The sequence below is a fragment of the Gopherus flavomarginatus genome, chromosome 2 (assembly GCF_025201925.1).
Source record: "Gopherus flavomarginatus isolate rGopFla2 chromosome 2, rGopFla2.mat.asm, whole genome shotgun sequence".
Taxonomy (NCBI): Eukaryota; Metazoa; Chordata; order Testudines; family Testudinidae; genus Gopherus; species Gopherus flavomarginatus.
Window position 1 is genome coordinate 187,497,559 of NC_066618.1, and position 23,061 is coordinate 187,520,619.

At 40.8% G+C, this 23,061-nt stretch overlaps 1 protein-coding gene across 8 annotated transcripts in view; it reads right to left on the minus strand.

Annotated features, from left to right (window-relative positions):
- Positions 1–2,586: 2,586 nt before the first annotated feature.
- KIF13A (kinesin family member 13A) overlaps positions 2,587–23,061 on the minus strand; it is a 129,383-nt gene continuing 108,908 nt past the window's right edge. For 4 of the 8 annotated variants that reach the window (XM_050941564.1, XM_050941567.1, XM_050941563.1 and 1 more), the window contains 9 exons: positions 21,865–21,957; positions 20,389–20,545; positions 20,074–20,147; positions 19,129–19,176; positions 17,837–17,948; positions 14,607–14,758; positions 13,934–14,038; positions 6,079–7,195; positions 2,587–3,874 (listed from right to left, as the gene is read on the minus strand). In XM_050941564.1, the coding sequence (XP_050797521.1) occupies positions 3,588–3,874; positions 6,079–7,195; positions 13,934–14,038; positions 14,607–14,758; positions 17,837–17,948; positions 19,129–19,176; positions 20,074–20,147; positions 20,389–20,545; positions 21,865–21,957 (2,145 nt within the window). In that variant the 3' untranslated portion in view covers positions 2,587–3,587. Of the gene's footprint in view, positions 3,875–6,078; positions 7,196–13,933; positions 14,039–14,606; positions 14,759–17,836; positions 17,949–19,128; positions 19,177–20,073; positions 20,148–20,388; positions 20,546–21,864; positions 21,958–23,061 lie in introns of those variants that run through there. The other 4 variants (XM_050941570.1, XM_050941566.1, XM_050941568.1 and 1 more) reach the window with 3 other exon arrangements.

The window sequence follows — 23,061 nt, forward strand, 5'->3', positions numbered from 1 at the left end:
AACATAGGTGATACCACATGATGCAAAGCATCTAGAATGACTGACCTCTATATACCGTAAGGCTTAGTGTACACATACAAGTTAGATTGATGTAAGTACAGAACTCAGGGGTGTGAAACCCCACACCCAAGCGCCATAGCTATACCAATCTTACCCCTGGTGTAGAGGCAGCTAGGTTAACAGACGAATGCTTCTGTTGACCTATAGAGTGACCAGATGAGAGGGAGAAAATATCAGGACACTGGGGCGGTGGAGGGGGGCGAGGTGAAGGGAGATCCGCCAGCGGAGCAAAAACACCTAAATATCGGGACATCTGGTCACTCTATTGACCTAGCTACTATCACTTGGGGAGACAGTGTTCCTGCAATGACAGAAAACCCCCTCTCATTGCTTTAGGCTTTGTCGACACTACAGGTTTATGGTAGCATAGCTATAGTGCTGAACCTATGCCACTATGGCCCCCACAGCATAGACCTGGCCTAACAAAGCTACCCTGTTTATAACTGAAAAAGCCATAAGAACAATAGCATCCTATAAAGTCTTTAGAAAATGCACAGCTTGAACAAAAATGCACACATCAAATCCAAGATCAAGATAAGGCCCTTTATGATCTAGTTAAATATTAGAAGGATCTTGAATAACGTTAAAAAACTATTATCTGGATTAGCCAGCTCATTGAGGTGAGTTTGGTCTGCCCTGGATTGTATGGTATTATTTGTGTTGTTTTATGCAAGTGATCATTGTGGCAAGGATTCTGTTGTGTTTTTGGCACACATTATTATAAAGTGCTGCAGAAGATGGTGGGGTACTATACAAACATTTTAAGGAAGAAATCTTAATGGTTAGGAAACATCTTTAGAGTTCTGTTACAGGATCTGAATAAAAGAGCATAGGTAGTTAGTATTAACAGTTTGTAGTTGGATAAAAAGTTTCTTCTGAAATCTCTGGTGTTCATCAGCTAGATATTAAGCCTCAATGCATCTGAGTGTTTACATATCATTCTAACTTTACAGATGGGGAAAAGGAGGCATGGAAAGGTTCAGTGATTTGTCTACAGACATGCATTAGCAAAATTGAGGAATAAAATATGAGGCCTGACTTTTACTTCCCTGATCTGACCACTGGATAACACTTCTCTCCACTTAACCTATTTTGGTGAAGGACATATTAAATGTAAGATGTAACAAGATCCAAGGGCTATAATAAGTTGAAGCTAGACAATTCAAACCAGAAATAAGGCATAAATTTTTTTTCTTTTTTTTTTTTCTTTTTTTTTTTCTTTTTTTAAACAGTGAGGGTAGTTAACCACCAGAACAATCTCCACATGTCATGGTAGATTCTCCATTGCTATCAATTTTTAAATCAAGATTGGAATTAAAAAAAAATATATATGCTCTTGTTCAAAATGAATTTTGGCATGTTCTGGGGCCTGTGTTATACAGGGAGTTAGACTAGATTATTAGAATGGTCCCTTCTGGCCTTGGAATCTATGAAACATAGAGACTTAGCAGAAGCACAGGAGTTTCAGTCAGTACAGAGTCCACAACTGTATAAATAGTTCTTGAATGGATGTATAGCATTCAGATAGGGTTGACTGGTTTGTTATTTTTGTACGATATCTTTACAGGCAGCACATTAACACAGGCAAACCTATCCCCAAAATATCTGAAGTAAATGCACATTTTGTATTCATGAAGGCCTAGAATAAATATAAGAGTGCATGTTTAAACACCATCGTAAAGCAAAATAACGTATTTTTACCATAAGATAATGTCCACATTAGTCTTCGAATGATCCAAAATAGTTGTTTGGGGAAAATACAGTAGCTTTTTTAGAATTTTTTTTAAAAAAAGTTTTGTTAATTTATACTCTTAATTTAGATTTAAAACATTGTTTTGATATAAACATTTGGATATGTTCTAGGATCACTTATTATCCTTGACAAAATACTTTTTCACAAAGGAATTCTTCAGTTACAATCCTCATGATAATTTCTTCCACCGATACAGCTTGATCAGTTCTGGGTGGACAGCAATACTGTGAACTGTTGCTCTATGTATGTTCTTTTCCAAAAAGCAAATCATACATTTGGGCACAGTCAGATTCATTGTATTCTGTCATCACTGAATCCTATATCACATGAGCCAGTCAATGGTTATCAGTGATTAATACTGTCCACTCTTCCACTCCTAAAAGGTATAGTCTCTTTTTAGCATTTATATCTATTGAGAGGTGCATACAGTATATCCCACTGGAGCACCAAAGCTGTGAATTAGCAAACTCGTTAAACCTAATTTTTGATAATGAAGCCTTAAATACAGTACTGAAGTCAAATATAAGCAAAACAATCTTTTTTTAAAATCTGAAACACAGTCTGTATTCTAAAACACAAAATATCTGTACCAATTAAATACAGTATGGCAGAAATAGAATATAAATTACAGTTCTTTACAGTAAATAGTAAAACACTAGAGTCAGCTTAATATACACAAAATCAAAGGAATAACAGCAGCTTTTCAGTAAGGTCCCAGGTATCTCACTCATTCACTTGGCTACGAAATAAAGAAAAACAGGTACAGCAGGCCATTCATTTCACTCATTTTTACCATTTGTTACTTTACAAATATCCAGGACATTGTACAGGCATCTACAATATCTACATGTGGAACAGTTTTCTCAAGAACTCACAAGCACTGTACATAAATTCCTCCATCATTTCCATTATTAAAACAGACTTTACAGATTACAATTATTTTAGAATGTTCCATTTTAGCTTGATCATAACCAGCAAATAACAGTGCAAGGTTTGCAGTCGTGATCCATTACTGCTGCTTTGTTTCCCTATTTGCCTAACAGCCATTTTTAAAGGAAATGATGTCCTCACTTCCTTGCAGTAATACTGTTTCTGCAATCAAACTGCTTGGCTTGGGTTAGCATAAGAAATTCCAAACATACAGGCTTGGCATTGATAGTATTTTCAATACAATGCCAAATCACCACAGTGGCAGGCCTCTAGGAAGACAAAAATAAAATAAAATATGAAGCAGTCAGATATTTCAGTGTTCTTAAACACGGGACATAAGGCAGCATGGTGCCCAGTGACTAAAAGAAACATGGCACCAAGCTAATAGTTAAAATAAACGTTTACAATAAAAACAAGATATAAACAGCAAATGTGTCAGTCTAATATAAGTTCTTTGGTAATTAAGAACAGCATAGTGTAGTTTTTTCAAATATGGTTTTACATCCTTTTCCCCCAAAATAAAATATTTTCTTTTTTTTGTTTAAAATACATCTCCCAAGTTGCTGTATAACAAATAGTCCAGTACCTCATAAGTATCTACAAAACAGCTTTAACTGTATTTTAGTGTGCAGCCATATCTGCCTATTGGCAGACAAACTATAGATACACATTAAAATATATATATATATAATATATATATTATTTATAAAAAATTAGAGAATTAAGTCCATGACTCTACAGAATGCACATTCAGTATGGACAGATGAAAACTGTACAAAGACTTTTAAAATTCATAAAGGTTTCTACACTTCAATGTGTGTAGCAAGTGCAAAAATACGACGACTTATTTAATCCAAGACTTCCTGTTCTCTTGTTTCCTAGAAAAAGCAGAAGCCACTGCATCTCCTGATTGACAGAGGGGTGCTTCTCCTGCTTTAGAAGAGGATGATGACCCCTGAAGTACAGAACTTTTTCGCTTCTCTAAACTTGAGGATGCCTGAGATTGTGAAGTGCTACTGCATCTCTTTGTTGAAGCTGGTGCTTTACTGAGGCGCCCAGGACGAACAAACAAACCATGTCGTGGCCTGCAGTGGAAGTACTCTCTACCTTTTACAGTTCCATCATGTTTCCCTTAAATGAAAATAAATACATGGCATTAATTTTCAATACTTAGCCATCATGTGCTGTTACAGTATGTATATGTGGTGATTATCCTGAAAATACTCCGAGTACTCAAGCTTAAAGCTCTTAGTGGTGAGAGCAAAAGTACGTAACACATGAGTGGTGAAGCATTCTGAGCAATAACAACTCCCCACACTAACTTTTAGGTACCATTTATTCCCTTTACAAAAACAAATGTCGTTTCAACATCAGAATTGAATATTTAAAAAATAAAAATTCAGTTTGTTGCTCAAAAAGGTTCCAATACCAGTCCAAAATCTGGCTTCTTAATTTTTCTAAAAAAACCACTAACTTCAAAAGTCTATGTGATTTCTATAAAAAGCTTTTACACTCAAATGGCATTGGTTCCCTTTCTGCTCCAATGTTCTCATAAAAATGAAAGTCGTACTGATAAAATCAAGGTAAAGAAGAGTTTTAAAATAGTACTTTAAATACTTCTCTTTACTATTTTTCTCATGAAAAGTGATCTCTGGCAAAGATCACAGGCTGCAGCTGAAACAAACATTTGAACTCTTCAGCTGCTGGTTCCTATAGTCCAGTGTTTCCCAAACTTGGGATGCCATTTGTTTAGGGAAAGCCCCTAGTGGGTCAGGCCAGTTTGTTTACCTGCCGCGTCCGCAGGTCCAATTGATCTCGTCTCCCACTGGCCACGGTTCGCTGCTCCAGGCGAATGGGAGCTGCTGGAAGTGGCAGCTAGTACGTCCCTTGGCCCACGCCGCTTCCCGCTGCCCCATTGGCCTGGAGCGGCGAACCGCGGACAGTGGGAGCCGCGATCGGCCGGACCTGTGGATGCAGCAGGTAAACAAACCGGCTCGGCCCACCAGGGGCTTTCCCTAAACAAGCGGCGTCCCAAGTTTGGAAAACACTGCTCTAGTCAATGGAGGTGAATGCTGAATTGACAACAAGATTGTTTCAAATGCTGACAGTTTTAAAAAGGTTTAAGTTATCTTAACTTCCCCTGACTACAAAAACATGGGAACAAAGGGGAACCAATGGCAGCTTGTATGACCTGAAGTATGAAAATACTTTGCATAAAGCAAGTAGAACATAGTTCTTTGTTTAAAAGAACCGTGAAAACAAAAACATTAGCTCTTCAAAAAAACTGTAAACTTAAACAGCGATATACTACACTAAGAAATGTGAGTATATAAAATAGCCCCCCTTCCTGACTGGTTTGGTATTTCCCAACACTATAGTTAATCCTGGGGCAATTCTGCACCACTTCAGAATTCATGCCCCTCCCCGCCCCCAAAATACATTCTGCCAGAGGCACTGCAGTTATGCCTTTTGCCCAACAGAGGCTGCTGTGGCACCAGAACAGAGGGCAGTTGGCTCACCTGGTGTAGCAGCCAGCAGCTGATAGGGAGGAGAGGCCACATTCCTCACAGTGCCCTGTCTGCAGGGTCAGGTGAGGAGGCACAGGATATGGAGAGGGAAGGACAGACAGAGCAGGGCACACAGGGCTGCTGGGTGGGAGGGGAGCGCACATAGACTGGGGTTCAGAAGGGCTAGTGAGGAGGGACAGACGGGTGGAGGCTGAATGGGAGTGAGGATGCAGGGACATGTGTGGACAGGGCAGATGTGCCTGACTGAATGGGAGAGGCTAGAAGTCAGCCAGAGTCTGCATAGGAGAGACTTCCCAACTCCCTAATAATCCCCCCCCACAAAAAACCTGTTCCATACTTCTGCCACCCACACTCAACAACCCTCCAGGTTCACTTCCAGGCTCCTACCCACCAATTACTTCCCTTTCCCTGATCTCCTCTGTTACCCTTGACTCCCTCAGGCCTTTGCACTGCTTCTGAGGGATGCGGGAAATACGTTTCTGTATTGTAGTTTAAATGAATTATTACTCAAAGTTCTGTATTAATATGCCTAGTCAGAAATCTATTTGTCAAAAAACATTTCTTGAATCTTTTTGTTGTCTGTATTGTTACTGACATACTTGCTGACTGTGAAATAAATAATTGAAACTGGTGTGATTATACTGTGTTATTTTGACAAATAAAATATGCAGAATTTTAAAATGCAGATTTTTCAATTTTTAAGTGTAGAATTCCGCGAGTACATAGTGTGTGAATTTACAGTGTAACCTTCCATTATGTCACAGGATTGTATTTATAACCCACAGTACCTTATTTGTGGTTACTTACCCAACTGAACACTTAGTTCAACTCCAACCCAGATTCCAGCTGAAAAATCCACTGGTCCAATATATCTCACCGTGCCTGTCTTATTACTCCCTACACACACTTGTTCTCCCACTGCCACCCAGCTAGGCAAAGTGTGGGCTTCCTCTGCAGAAGCACCATCTTCAGAGTCAGAAACATCTAAATGGTTCTTTGTAATAAAATCATTAAGGGAAGAATCAGGATATGTCTGACAGTATGAAGTCTCTTTTACTAATACAGAAAAGAGAGGGTTTTCAATGGCGTTTGACAGCTGGTAACCCACAGTCACAGAATCCAGCTGGCCTAAGCGAATGCCCTCTTTGTAAGTGTTTTGTGATAAATCTGAGGCACTGTCCACCCCAGCAGTTGGTATTTCTTTCCTTCCTTTAGAAGAACCAGTGGAACATAACTTTGGATCTACTGACTGGTCAAAGTCCTTTCCATCTTCAACACCCATGAACTCTGTAAATGAATGATCTTCGAGAACATCTGAAGTGTGCTCAGTTGTTGCTTCCCGGGATGAAAACTCAATTTTGTCTCGCATGTTTTTGCTAGTTGAGGAATCTAAACCTGAACAAGAGCCAGCTCTATGTAACATCTCAGAGTTTTTGTCAGTGGTATTTAGGGATGGTGGAATCTCTTTTGCTAAGGCACTGTTTTCTTTGAGTGGTGACACATGTATCTTATCTTTAGCTAAGCCCCTTTCTGGAAATTCCTTGTTCAAAGATCTCAAAACATATGCAAGACATGGTCCTGAATGATCGCTAGAGTCCAAATCCTTCATCTGATTGGCTAGCTGGTCTGTGCTATCACTACAGGGAACAAGTATATCAGACAGTGTAGCATTAGAGGCACTGTGCGAAAAGTAGCCACTAGTAATACTGCTAGTGGTGGGGCTGCGAGATACCTCTTTCTCAAGGACACGAGAATTCATGAAGTCTGTTTTAGTGGAAAACCATTCTGTGTTCTCCAGACTAGCATTGTAAACACTGAAGTCAGCAAACTCCTCAGGTACATAAGGCCGAAAATTATGAAAACCCTGTGAGCTTATCAGCTTCTTATTAATGGCCTCCAACTCACTGTCCTCTTCATCAGAGTCCTGCAAAAATTAGACATAGTTACATAGGGTTAGCTCTTTATGAAACATTTTCCAGATTAAAGTTTCACAAAAATTCTCTTAGTTGATTTAAGTACTATCCCACAGCTTAATTGTGCGATATTCCAAATTAATTTGTCTCCTAAATATCAAAAGAGTGAAGAAAAATTTTATTCTTTAAACAAAGAATGAGTCATCTTTAACCAGCAATTAATTCCTGAGTAACTAAAAGAGAAAAAGAAGCCACTAAAAGTGCTGCCCTATCAATATTTTCTAAGATGCTCATTTTAATGAAATTCGTAAAGTGTCCAAAATATTTTTACCTCTGAATTTATATGTAAATAGACCAAACAAGTGTCACTTAATGAGTCGTGTTCTGAGTTACTTATTGAGTACAAAAAAGGTCCTTGTCAAGTCCCATTCCTGGAAACCATATAATATGTTACAGTTCTTTTCATTACATAGACCAATTATGAATGTATTCCTTTTAGAGAGTAATCTTTTTATGGGTAACTTCATCACATAAGATATATTTTTAAAGTTTTTATAAGACTTTTCTACATGGCCAGTTAGTGCGCAGCAACTCAGGACATGAATCCACAGTACACCAGCTTGTCTTGTACTAAGTTGCTACATGAATACAGTATGAGTCCTATAGTGCAGCTTAACTTGCTTTCCGAGACTTTTTTAGAACCCCCTTTCCTGCACTTCCCACCATATAAAAATGCTTACATTCTCAAAACATAAAAGTAAACTCTTAGACAGGAGAAAATCCAGAAAAGCAAAGTACTTTGGTTTTGGAATTACGGAAATATCTTAAATATTTTACTATTTCTGCTTTTGAAATTCTTTTAAACTCAGTCATAAATCTTCATTACACAAAGGAGAAAAAACCAATCACACATTTTTTCACTGTTTTAGTTGTTGTACTATATTTTTCTTAAGTGCCAATGCATAACTTTTTGTGCAAGTGGTATTTGATAGAGAAAAGCATGGGTCAGTTACCAAGAAACACAGGACTTCAGTTTAAATTTTAGAAATACAGTTTTAAAAAAATTACATTTGTTTCAGCACGTAACACTAACATATCAACTGTAATAGTGGTGGTCTTGCACTGCAGAACATAAGCAACACCCCTCATGGTGTACAGCATTCATTTCTCTAACTGTGGAATACTGACATTTTAAAGATCCACATTGTAAAATACAAGAGTGCTCATTATGCAAAGACATCTAACAATATTCCTACGGTGGTACTACTACTACACTAGGCCCATTTTAAAATATTTAAATATTTTTAAATATTTTAAAATGGCACCCTCTACCCACAAAATTGTCATCCTTACACAACTGAATTCCTCAATTATAACATAGTTAAGGTACACAAAAAGAGGCCTGAAATGATTCCCTGATCCAGCCAAACACTTAAGCACATGCTCCTAAGATGTTCTAATTTATGGCAGGGCTACAAGAATTACCTATTTCCATTCCTTTGGCTCCCTGATTTCCCATCCTTTGCCTCAAGCAGATTCAATAAAGGAGAGAATCTGGGCCAAAATGTTTGCTTTTTAAAATATTTTATGTTTATTGATTGGATTTTTTCACTATAGTCATCACCATAGCATCCAAATGTCTCAAACATCAATGACTTCATCCTCAATGCCAGCATGAGGCAGGGATGTATTATAAAACTCATTTTAAAAATGGGGAAAATGAGGCACTAGACTAGAGTGATTTGCCCCAAGTAACATAGGATGCCTGTGGTAGAGCTAGAAAGATAACCCAGGTCTTCCTAGTCCCACTCAGATGCCTTGACCAAAATAGACGATCTGACCTTTTCTTCACTTTTCACTTGAGTGTGTTTAAGATTTTTTTAAAAATTCTGCACTCAGAGCTCAGAAAAAAAATTTAAAACACTATTTATTTTAGGTATTTATATTGTGCCCATCACTGTAGTATCTAAGCACTACACATGGTACAACGTAGTACTAGTGCTAATGCCACTTATAGCCTGTTTTAAATAATTTTTTTAATAAAGCTATGGAACTTTAAAAAAAGCATACAGAGCAACCAGTTTGTTCATTTTGTTAATTTCAGAAAGAAGCAATTCTCTAAAATGTCCTCTAAGGCAGTGCTTCTCAAAGCCAGTCCACCGTTTGTTTTCAGGGTAAGCCCCCGGCAGTCCAGGCCAATTTGTTTACCTGCTGCGTCTGCCGGTTCAGCCGATCGCGGTTCCCAGTGGCTGTGGTTCACCACTCCAGGCCAATAGGGGCTGTGGGAAACGATGTGGGCCGAAGGATGTGTTGGCCGTCCTTCCCGCAGCCCCCATTGGCCTGGGATGGCGAACCGCGGCCAACGGAAGCTGCAATCAGCTGAACTTGCGGACACGGCAGGTAAACAAACCGGCCTGAACTGCCAAGGGCTTTCTCAGAACTAGCAGCGGCTCGACTTTGATGTTTGGTCTGGAAGCTGGTGGCAGTGCTACACAATGTCACGTGAGAGATGTGGGACTGATTTCTGCTCCTACTATCTTGTTCTTCGGGATAAAATCCTGACCCTACAAAAGTCAATAGCAAAATCCTTATTGACTTGAATGAGACCCGGATTTCACTCCATGCCTTAAATAGACAAAACTACAAAAAGCCACTATACGTCCATGGGTTGAGAAGTTGTCACCTTTCATAATCTAAGCAAAGTTAGGCCTGGCCAAAATTGGATAATCTCCCTCCCATGTACATGCATAGTGTGTAAAACATGTCTGTTTTGTGTATCACAGATTATCTAATATTTTATCTCCTATGAAACCTTATTCAGTAGCTCTGCTTACATTCCCCCGCTACACTTTTTATTTAATATTTTTTCCTGTTCATGTTCATTCCTTTAGAAGAAATTTAATAAGAACTTCAGAACTAAAATTCTAACAGCATCTTTTACTCAGCTTCCTTACACTTATGTGTAACATTCTTTCCTTACATGGTCACACATTATGCTGTATAGACAGTATTGAAAAATGTTATATGTGTACATTTAAGAGTGGAAGAAAGTGCAGATATTACAAATCATTAGTATACAGTTCAATTTATTTTTAGTCTTATTAGAAAAGTACTTTAAGAGCATAAAATATTTCTCCTTCATACTTTATGAGCATCTGTGGTTATAGAAAAGACAATTACCTTTTCCATAACTGGTGTTCTTTGAGATGTGTTACTCATGTGCATTGCACAATAGGTGTGCAATCAACATGAAGCGGTGCCTCTATGGCATGGTACAAGGGGCACTGCTGCACGCTCCCCCTCCCCCCCCCAGTTGGTCTTGCCTCTCCCTGTGGTTGCGGGACTTGACCACCAGGGAGTTGGGTGCAGGGTGGGTGTATAGGTATTCATGCCCCTTGGTGGGCACAAAGTACTTCCGTTCCGCCCTCTTAGAGATGGGGGGCAAGGAAGTTGGGGTTTGCCACAAGGCTTTTGAAATTTTTACCACCGCTTCGATGAGTGGGAGGGCCATTCTGCCCGGTGCCGAGAGGACGCTGAAGACGGAGTCCGAGGGTTACTCCATCTCCTTGGCCTGAAGGTTGAGGCTCAATGCCACTCTTTTCAATAGTTCTAGGTGGGCCTTAGAGTCCTCCTGCGGAACAGGGGGAGGAGGGGCCATAATTGCCTCATCAGGAGAGGATGAGGATGCAGGTGTGGTATTCTGACTGGTACCAGGAGGTCCCATCACTTGATGGCCCTCCAGGCACGAAACCAAAGATGCACATCCCACTGACTCCTTTCTAGGAGACTGGGAAAAGGAGGCCAATGGTCTCACCAAGTGAACCCCCACCAGGGGCTGCATCAGGGGCCACGGGCCCATTGGTGCCACGGTGCTGGCCAAGGAGCCCAGTGCCACTGCACCTGCTGTGGCACCGGCAGAGCAGGCTGTTCCACCTGACTAGCCTGTCCCATCGACTGATGACTATGAAGGGAGGCTGGACTGGCGTATGACCTACCGCTGTCCCTGGACTGGGAGGAGCGGTGGCGTCGGGAACAGTGCCGACCATGATCCCGACATGGTGGAGTGGTACCACCGGTAGCAGCAGCTCTGATCTGTTCCAGCGGGCAGATCTGCGATGGTGAGGTGTCAGCGATCGACGCCCAGGACTGTGGGAGTGAGAGTTGATAGGGTGGGATCTGAGTTACTACAGAGAAAGCTTTCCTGGGTGCTGGCTGGTAAGTCTTGCCCACATGCTAAGGGTTTAACTGATGGCCATATTTGGGGTCAGGAAGGAATTTTCCTCCAGGGAAGATTGGCAGGGGCCCTGAACGTTTTTCACTTTCCTCTGCAGTGTGGGCCATGGGTCACTTGCTGGAGGATTCTCTGCACCTTGAGGTCTTTAAACCACGATTTGAGGACTTCAATAACTCAGACATAGGTTAGGGGTTCGTTACAGGAGTGGGCGGCTGAGATTCTGTGGCCTGTATTGTGCAGGAGGTCAGAGTAGATGATCATAATGGTCCCTTCTGACCTTAAATCGATGCGTCTATGAGTCTTGCCCACATGCTCAGGGTTTAGCTGATCGCCATATTTGAGGTCGGGAAGGAATTTTCCTCCAGGGCAGATTGGCAGAGGCCCTGGAGGTTTTTCGCCTTCCTCTGCAGCATGGGGCATGGGTCACTTGCTGGTGGATTCTCTGCAGCTTGAGGTCTTCAAACCACAATTTGAAGACTTCAATAACTCGGACATAGGTTAGGGGTTTGTTATAGAAGCGGATGGGTAGGGTTCTGTGGCCTGCTTTGTGCAGGAGGTCAGACTAGATGATCACATTGGTCCCTTCTGACCCTAAAGTCTATGAGTCTTATTTCATGCCACTACACACACATGTATTGCAGCACATACATACAATATATAACAGTTAGCCTATGTTTTAGGTTTAATTTTGCCTTGCTTTTTGAAGATTTAGGCCAAATCCTTAATGTTAATATTGTTGTTTGTGGTTGAAGGTCTTTTTTTCAATGTTATGAACGGAGCATAAAAAGACAAAAAATCAAAACTATACCTCCCACAGAATGTGAGAATTTCTGAGCCAGGCCAATCAAATGTCATGTAAACATGTTTAAAAATGTGTAACATTTTACCCTAGTTAAAAAAAAAATCAGCTGTCCATTTTGTAAATACATATTTAGTCTTCACTTAGAATTCGTGTTATTTACATGCAGTCTAATCCTGCAAGATGTTGCTGAGGTGTCATATCTGATGTTGCACTCAACTATTCACAGATTCAGGCCTATGGTGCCACTGGCAGCTTCTTTTAGAACTGTAAATCTCCCGATTTACACCAGATGGGGACCTGGCCATGTTAATTACATCAGTCTATGTGTGAGGGAGGAATCGGTCAGTGTCTTTGTTGTTAGCACAGAGTCTTCATTGTGAGTCAGGTGGAGGGGATCAGATTGGCTGAAGTTTAGTAGAGTGGGCTAACAAGCTAGGAAGCCTGCCATAACTCAAACACTGAAATCATCCTGGGAGCCCAGCTTAGCCAAAGGTTTGCTCTAGCTTGTAACATCCACTCCAGACAGGTTCAGGCACAGCTCTATTTTAGCCTAACCTGGGAACCCACCCTCAGCACAGACCTCCTGTAGCACTGGGAGTTTTATTTTAGCTCTGGGAAGCTATATTGTTAAGAAGTTGTTAGGGAATTTGTGCAAATTAAGTTATTTTAGTCCCTATGGGACCTTAAATTATACATTTTTCTAATGGACAACTTGAGTTTTAACCTGCCTCTCTTCCCTTCATGGTATTCAAGTCAATGACCCATAGTTCACATGTGCTGATTGCTGACACACACTATGCTATGGAACTGTAACATGATGTAGAATTTAAAAAATCAGCTACTGCCCATGAACAGCAGCTATTTTTCAAAGGTAAACACCACAAGGCCAAGTCTACTTGAGGGTAAGGGCCTATAAAATTTCATTATAAAACCCATCCAGACAAGACAAGCCATATTAGTTATACAGTAGGAAAACAAGAATCTACAGAATAGGAGGAATTTTTGGCAGAATATGCTCTGAGGTCTACAGGACTGTTAAACCTCCTCCTCCCAATAGTTTTTTAGCTTTGAATTTGCATACCAACTTTCAGACTAAAGCACGTGCTAACAGCTAAATCCTACAGCCTTATCTATCATACAAGAAAAATGCTGAAAGAAGCTGCACTAGTGCGGGTAGCATTTAAAAATTTAACCAGGCTACTGAAAAATAAATGATTTTTACCATCTAAAAATGGCAAAGACAGGGTTGTCTGTTAATTAAGAGCTATAATCTTATTTTAGCCACAGCACTTCTACATCAAGCAACTTGAAGCTTTCAAAATGGGCCCACCACTAAATGCAAGATAACTTACACCAAATGGGATCATTCCATTTACTCTGATGTACAGTCACAAAATCTGAGAACGTTAGAAAGATTTCAATATGGTTTGCTAAAAGTACCTTTCATCTATTTCACCATTTGCACACTGCAACTCTTAAAACTGTTTTTTTTCCCCCGATAGGTTATACATGAGTGATCAAAGAATCAATTGAGTTATTGCAAATTATAGATTATATTCACAAGAAAGCAACAGTACATTATAATAGCCAGTTTAAACATTAAAAACACCAAACGCATATCACCATCCCCACACTGCAGCTGTAGCATAATCGCCCGTGAAAGGACCTTAAAGCCACCACCAGGCATTATGACAGAAACAGATACAAACTTACAATCTTCTCTTCATGTATGCTATTGTTTTCTACTGGCATGCTGCTGGCATTACTTCCTGAGGGCACAACACAGCCAGCGTTATGTACCTGAGTTGAAGGCATGCTCTGAAAATGTTAAGACACACAACACATCACACAAAGACGACACTGGCAGCTGAATACAGTATTATACCCATGCAAGTTAGAAAGAGACAAGGACATCTTACTAAAGTGAAACACATAGGCAGACCACTTACTGTACCATGGTTCACGTTAATACAGTTAATAAGAAATTTGTGCCATCTTCTGAATGGTGTTTTAGGTTAGAAATAATGTGTCAGTTATGTATATCCTAACACCACCACTTTGAAAAAATACTGCCACTGTTTTATATAAGAAAAAATATTCAAGGGACACAATTTTTTTTAAAATCAAATAAAAATGGATATTATTTGGGAAAAAGAAAAAACTCAATACACTCCATACAAAAATACTTACCAAAAAAGTGAAACTGGTCGAATTCCAATGAAAGAGAGCAACCCTTGAAGCACACACCAGTCATTACCAACACAGGATCACAACGTTTTTATGCTACAGATACATGCTACAAACCATTTGCTAGGTACAGCAAGTTACTCTTTACTCATAAAGAAAGATTCAGAGTTTTGCTTTACTCAAAAAAAAATTTTTTTACCTCTTGGCTAAGCAGAGGTCGAGTTTCGAGAGGGATCTTTCTTTTATGCTCCTCTTTTACAGGCATTAAGGGTTTGAAAAACTTTGGTGGCTGGGGAGAAAATGCTTTAAAAGGGCTGGCCATTAAGGCATGTGGAGTCTCCGATATACAACCTAAGGGAAGAGCAAAAATATAGTAGTTCAGTTGTATGTAGTTATTGCACCATCTTAAGTGCAAAGAGAATAACGTATAATCAGGGAAGGTCAAACAGCGTATTAGGAAGGTTTCTGGTTACAAAAAGGGTGAAACTGTGGCATTTAGCCACTGGCCCAAGTAGAGGCTGGCACAGAGCTCCATGGGGGAGGGACTGTTCCCCCTTAAGGAACAGCTTCGTGCATAGGACTGCAGGATGGGACAGGCTGCTCCCTCCAGGCTGATGCAGAAGCTCCCCAACTTCCCCTTTCCTCCTCGGTCACAAGAGAGACCTGCTGTCCTTGACATCACAATTACCAGATCTTTGCTTCCTCTGTCTCAGTGTTCCCTTGCTTGGCTCCCTGATGTTGCTCTGCACTAGAGCTAAGCCTGCATTCACACACTGTGCCCTGGTCTACACTATGAGTTTAGGTTGAATTTAGCAGCGTTAGATCGGTTTAACACTGCACCCGTCCACACGATGAAGCCATTTTTGTCGACTTAAAGGGCTCTTAAAATTGATTTCTGTATTCCTCCTCAACGAGGGGATTAGCGCTGAAATCAACCCTGCTGGGTCAAATTTGGGGTAGTGTGGATGCAATTCGACGGTATTGACCTCTGGGAGCTATCCCAAAGTGCTCCATCGTGACAACTCTGGACAGCACTCTCAACTCAGATGCACTGGCCAGGTAGACAGGAAAAGCCTAGCGAACTTTTGAATTTCATTTCCTGTTGGCCACCGTGGTGAGCTGATCAGCACAGGTGACCATGCAGAGCTCATCAACACAGGTGACATGGAGTCCCAGAATCGCAAAAGAGCTCCAGCATGGACCAAATGGGAGGTACTGCATCTGATCGCTGTATAGGGAGATGAATTTGTGCTATCCGAACTCTGTTCCAAAAGAAGAAATGCCGGAATATTATAAAAAGTCTCCTAGAGCATGAAAAACAGAGGTTATAACAGGGAGCAGCAGCAGTGCCATGTGAAACTTAAGGAGCTCAGGCAAGCCTACCAAAGAACCAGAGAGGCGAACGGACGCTCTGGGTCAGAGCTCCAGACATGACGCTTCTATGATGAACTGCATGCAATTCTAGGGGATGCCCCTACAACTACCCCATCCCTGTGCTTCCCTCCTCCCCCACCCCTCCCAGGCTACCTTGGCAGTTATCCCCCCGTTTGTGTGATGAATTAATAAAGAACGCATGAATTCGAAACAACAATGACTTTATTGCCTCTGCAAGTGGAGATCAAAGGGGGCAGGGGAGGGGGTTGGCTTACAGGGAAGTAGAGTGAACCAAGGGGGCGGGTTTTCATCAAGGAAAAAAACCCCAGAACTTTCACACTGTAGTCTGGCCAGTTATAAAACTGGTTTTCAAAGCTTCTCCGATGAACAGTGCACGCTCTGCTGTGCTTTTCTAACCGCCCTGATGTCTGGCTGCGTGTAATCAGTGGCCAGGCGATTTGTCTCAACCTTCCACCTCGCTGTAAACGTCTCCCCCTTACTCTCACAGATATTGTGGAGCACACAGCAAGCAGTAATAACGATGGGAATATTGATTCTGCTGAGGTCTAACCAAGTCAGCAAACTGCGCAAGCAAGCTTTTAAATGTCCAAAGGCACATTCTACCATCATTCTGCACTTGCTCAGCCTATTGTTGAACTGCTCCTTACTACTACCCAGGCTTTATCAGCCATGGAAGCCAGGGGTAAGCTGGGGTAGGTGTGACCGCACGGTGCTGCCAACTGGGACAGCAGCCTAAGGCAGAAGCCTCCAGCTGGCATGATATTCCAGGCAGGACTGAATCTCTATTAGACGAAACTTAAAGAAGAGAATGACCTGGAGTCATTCTCATTTTTGTCCAGGCACCCCCGACCGACCTGAGGCCGGCCAGGAGCACCCATGTCTGCCCAGGCGCCCCCGACCAACCTAACTGAGGTCAGCCAGGAGCACCCACGGGACGACGACAACAGCTAGCAGTCGTATTGCACCATCTACTGTCCGCAAGGCAAGGCAAGGGGATGCTGCTGTGTAGCACTGCAGCACCGGGTCTGCCAGCAGTACCCAGGAGACATATGGTGACAGTGAGCTAAGCGGGCTCCATGCCTGCCATGGTATATCGTCTGCATGGGTAACCCAGGAAAAAAGGTGAGGAACAATTTTTTGCTGTTGCTTTCATGGAGGGAGGGAAGGGGGCCTGACGACATGTACTCAGAACCACCCGCGACAATGTTTTTGCCCCATCAGGCACTGGGAGTTCAACCCAGAATTCCAGTGGGCGGAGGAGACTGCGGGAAATGTGGGATAGCTACTACAGTGCAATGCTCCAAAAGTTGACGCTAGCCTCAGTACTGTGGATGCATTCTGTCAACTTAATGCATTTAGGGGACACACACAATCAACAGTATCAAATCGATTTCTAAAAAAATCGACTTATTAAATCTACCTAATTTCGTAGTGTAGACATACCCTGCGTGACAGAATCAAGGAAGACCCAAAGATAATTTTAAAAGGGGCCTATAAGCACATGTAGCTCTCTGCCCTGCTCTGTACTTTCAATGGAATCCATGCCTGCACTCCCCAATCACAATATATAGTTAACAATCTGATCCAAAGCAAATAAATTGTTGATGGTATAAGTATACTGACACGCAAAATGCAAGCAGCCAGGGCATCTATGGAGTCAGTGTTAGTTTTGAAGCATAAAATCCATGCCACAGTAACTAATTTTTTTAAATACACAAACAATATAGAAACCCCTTCTTTTTGTTCTTTCCAACCCTCCTTATTTTGTTTCTCACTTCTTTTCACCTTGTTCTTTTGCTTCTTCAACACATTGTCTCTTCTCTTTTCCTTCTTGGAGGTCTCTTCCTCTTTTTCTCTCCTTGCTTCCATACTGTCTCAATTAGGCTCTTCACTAAGCAGATACTTTCTGGAGTATCGGCTCTGTGCACTGCACATGAACTTTGAACTCTGCATTTTATTTTCAATTTCTTGTTGCAATACTTTGTTTTTTTCTCTAAGAGCAATTAAAAAGGCATATATATTTGAAAGACTTACCACCAGCATCTTTATTTCTGCGAGGGGAATCCCTCGGTAAAGTACCGTAACATGATACATCTTGATAACTGGAAGGACAGTCGGATATATCAAGGTGGCTTTCTGACCAGCCCTAAGGAATTTTTAAAAATGCACACTAATCAAGACAAAAAAGAAACTAATAGGCAAAGTCAAAGTTGATAAGTTTTTAATTACCTCACCTATGCAATTTTAAAGGTGTTGGTTTAACTGTGTCACTGCATACATTTTCTAGTTACAAAGTATTAATTAGTCAACAGGCACACAGCAGTCAGAGACATGAGTTAAAATAACAAAGACTGTGTATACAGTGCAATCAAAGATGGGACCACAGCACATGTAGACATACTGACGCTGGCTTTGATCTAGCTAGCTCAAATAACAATAGTAATGAAACTATGGCAGCACAGACTAGGAGGGCATATCCAGGCTCCCAGAGGGGGTTGTACTGCCTATACTGCCATCACAGATGCACTGTAATTGTTGTTCTAGCTACCTGGAGCAAAGCTAGCTTGGGTATGTCTACATGTGCTGTAGTCACATACTGCAGCCTACATATGTGAATCTTACCCTAAACTGCAAGGAAAGAATGAAGTTTAGATAAGTTATACTCAGCCTAAACACCCCTACTCCTGGGCTGGGAGAGAGACAGCCCCTTGCAGCATTCTCTCAGTCTCTCTATTGAACACTCACCTCCAGCCACTGCTCACCCCCTTTCCTCCCTATGAAGAGAGCTTTAACAGATTAGTTCCCTTTTATGTTAGGCTCAGGTCTGAAAACAAAATAAATCTGCTAGCCTGGCAGAAACCAGGGAGGTGGGTATTTTCCAATTAATAGCTCCCCACTGTTCTGTTAAGAGCCCTATTTATGCTGACCAGAGAGATCACAGTAGACCCTGATTGCAATAATTATTTTAAAATATGGGTATTCAGAGCACTGTTTCATTTGCAGTATGACTAGGACCTCAGTCACATTGATCTGCACAGGAAGTTGACTGGCTCTAAGGATATGTTCTAAATTCTTCTACATCTTTCCAATTCCCCTACCTTAATTATGTCATGTCAGTTTCTAGAATTATGCTTTACTTAGGTTACAAATAAGTATAATCCAAATGACTAAAAATGGTACACCTAAATGAAAACAAGTAATATGAATCCAAGATTCAGATAAGGATACATTTCTGCTATGGTGCCTTTTTTGTTGTTTTTTTTAAGAAAAACAAGAGAATTGAAGATTTGTGCAGTTTATTCGTCTGAAAATCCAAATTTACATACCTTATCATCTTCATCACAGCCAAAAACATCTAATCGGCTAGAGGACACCTAAAAAACACCAGTGAACAGGTATGACAAAATATCTTGTATTCATAGATTATAAGGCCAGAAGGGACCATTATGATCACTTAGTCTGACCTGCTCTATGTGTCTACATCAATGATATAGTCTGCTAACAGAATTGCTATTTTAATTGCATAGGAGAATGAATAAAGTAAGTACAAGGGCAAATCATATTCACAGATGTCATAGGGATCTACAAGACCATTCATAAAACTTACTATAAAAAACATGAAATCAGTTGTTTAAAAGTGAAAATGTTAAAAACTTCTGGGCAGACTGTTTTGACCACACCAGTGTAATGCAGGGATTTTGAGCGGGGACCCAAAACGGGCACCCGAGACCAAAATTCACCTGATAGAAGGAGAGACAGATTTTAGATAAAATCCTTGATTTTTTTTTTTTTGCTATTAAATAATTATATTGACCAAATTCCCCCTTCATACTGAGAGTTCTAGAGCTTCTACTAGTGCTAGCTCAGAATACATAGACACTTGGTGTGATAATGGTTAGAAATTGTTTTATCCACTCAATAAATTAAAAAAAAGACCCATGTCTCTACCACTATTTCAGCGCACGTCCAGACTAACCCGCAGCATCGGCGGGTTAAAATCAATTGCTCGGGGATCGATATATCGCATCTAGTCTGGACGCGATGTATCGATCCCCGAGCGCGCTTACATCGATTCCGGAACTCCATCAACCCGAACGGAGTTCCGGAATCGACACGGAGAGCCGCGGACATCGATGCCGCGCCGTCCAGACGGGTGAGTACCTCGATTTTAGAAATTCGACTTCAGCTACGTTATTCCCGTAGCTGAAGTTGCGTATCTAAAATCGATTTTAATACCTAGTCTGGACGTGGCCTCAGAAAGAGTTTCTTACATTGTGGACATTTGGTGTGCTGATGCTCCTCCGTATGTGTCTTGCCTTAGTAGAGAGTGCCTCTTTCACTGTGACTGCCTGTGAAAAGATGGAATATTTTGACCTTTGTCTAATTCACTGAAGCTATAGTTCCTCTACACAGCAGCATGTTTAAGACAAGATTTGTCCATTTTGCTGAAGTACACTCTTGCATAAGTCCACATATTGTACTTTTGCCATCTATCTAGACTTTTTTAATCTTATTTTCACCACAAACACTTCCTCAAAATCTCCCCAGAGTCTTAAGATTTCCATTGGATCTCCTTTCCTTGCTACTTGCCTGCCTTAGTCGTTCAAGGCTTAGAATGTTCTCCACCTGCAACACACCACGTGTATATTTCTCTATATAAGTTTCACCATCAGATGTACCCTCATTCTCAGTTCTTGCTGCCATCAGGGCCAGAGTCTCACGATCTTCAATTTCCTCTGTTGCCTAAAATTATAAATTGTAAGATTTTTTTAAAAGATACATTTTTTTAGATCCATTGATTTAAATGCAGCATGATTCAATTATTTAGAATCTTTCAGTCTTGAGGCCTAGACTGATCAAAGCCCACACCACAGAACAAAGACTGTCCAGCATCTGATTTAGAAGGAAGAATATAACAGCCCCATGGTGGGGAAAGCACTCCATATTTATTAGACACTACATCTCCCTCCAAATGTGACTGTTTAACCTGAAAAATAAAAAGTGTGTATGTAATGGGTTAATTATTTAATGACTATTAACTCTTCCTTCCTGATTCTTAAACAGTCTGTATAATCTTCACAGACTGTAAACTGTAATTACTACTATGTGAGGGTAGCAAAATGGGTGAGGTAATATCTTTGATTGTAACAACTTCCATTGGTGAGAGAGAGAAGCTTTCAAGCACTCTTTTTCAGGTTACAGCCTTTTATTTTCAGATGTCCAAGTTCAGTGGTTCTCAGCCCAGGGTACACGTACACCTGGGGGTACACAGAGGTCTTCCAGGGGGTACATCAACTCATCTTTACAACAGACTACATAAAAAGCACTAGCAAAGTCAGTACAAACTAAAATTTCATACAGACAATGACTTGTTTATACTGCTCTATATATTATACACTGAAATGTAAGCATAATATTTATATTTTAATTTATTTTATAATTATATGATAAATATGAGAAAGTAAGCAATTTTTCAGTAATAGTGTGCTATGATACTTCGGTATTCTTATGTCTGATTTTGTAAGCAAGTAGTGTTTAAGTGAGGTGAAACTTGAGGTACACAAGACAAATCAGACTCCTGAAAAGAGTACAATAGTCTGGAAAGATTGAGAACCACTGTCCTAGTTGTTTTGAATGAGGAAAATCTATACTAAAAATTATTTTCCTTTAAAATCCTGTGTTTTTTTTAAATGGATTTAAAACTAGGTACCAGTCTTGTATACATAAATATTTATAATGATGTTGTACAAAGGAAATACATTTTAAAAATGTCTGTAATAGTTTGTTCAAACCTGATACAAAAGCTCTCAGTCCAGAAAGTGAAAAAGTTAACTAAATCAATAAAATCCCCCATCAGGCTCGATCTTCTACACTCTGCACATTATTCAAATAAAAACTTACATACAGATTCACTTGGCCTGGAGGAATTCAGATGTACAACTAACAAGTTTTTTTTATATCAACAAAAGCTGGATATTCAATTCCCACCCAAACAATATATCCTGCCCCAAAATATCATTTTGCTCCTTTAACAGATTGTAAAGAGGAACAGTATAATTTACCTTTGGTATATTGGATACTATTTCATAGGTCACACCACAGGAATAAAATATATTTTTCAAGGATATTCTCCTTTTCAGACTCTGGGTAAAACTCTAGAAATATAAAAGAATTTTAAATTACTGTATCCACAATGGAAATTTTTAGCATATAATTTTATTATTTTGCACACTTTAACGGTAAAACAAAAAAACCCTCTTAACATTTGTAAGTTCATTAAAATTTTGATTCTGCTTCCCAGTTTGAAGCAGTCACGTTTTTCTACAGTTAATGGCCCAGGTTCTCCATTGCCTTGAAATCTGTGTAGTTTTTTACATTTGTGCAAAGTATAAATTGTGAGCATAAATTGCAACCAAATGAGAATAGTAGCATTTTACACCTTCTTTACACAGGCAATAAATGACTACACAATGAATAGGGCAACTGAGAATCGGATCTCAATACATTTATTGTATGGATGTCAATATCTCTCATTCTCTTGACCACAGGCTGCAAAATAACTTGGAAAACTTTTCTTTGACCATGTCTAAGTTACTCACCTTGTGCAGTAACGATGGTTAAAGTTCCCTGCCTAGAGAAGAAAGGGGGTGAATGGGGACCAGTGGCAAGAGACTTACCTTGTGCAGTAACAATGGGTCTTCAAGATGTGTGTCCCTACAGGTGCTCCACTGTAGGCGTGTGTGCGCGCCCCTGCGCTGTCGATCAGAGAATTTTAATAGCAGCACGCAAGGCTCTCCATCTGCCATAAGGCTAGCTAGCATGTAAGGGCATTTCTACTTCAGTTCCTTCTCTAACGCAGAGTCAACCAGTGGAACTCTGAAGTAGAGGGGAGGAGGGAGGGTCACGAAGCACCTATAGGGGGACATCTCTCTAAGAACCATTGTTACTATACAAGGTGAGTAACTTCCTCTTCTTTGAGTAGGTGCTCCACTGTAGGTTACTCCTGAGCAGTGCCCACTGCTGAAGGCTGGGACTTCAGAGTCGAGTCTGATATAGATGATACTATAGAGCATAGGTACCGACTCTGTGAGTGCTCCAGGGCTGGAGCACCCATGGAAAAAAGTTAGTGGGTGCTTAGCACCCACTGGCAGCTAGGTCCACCCTCCCTACCGCCTCCAGTCCTCTCCCTCAGCACCTCCTGCCCACTGAGATCAGCTGTTCCGTGGCGTGTAGGAGGTGGCTGTGGGCGGAGTGGGAAG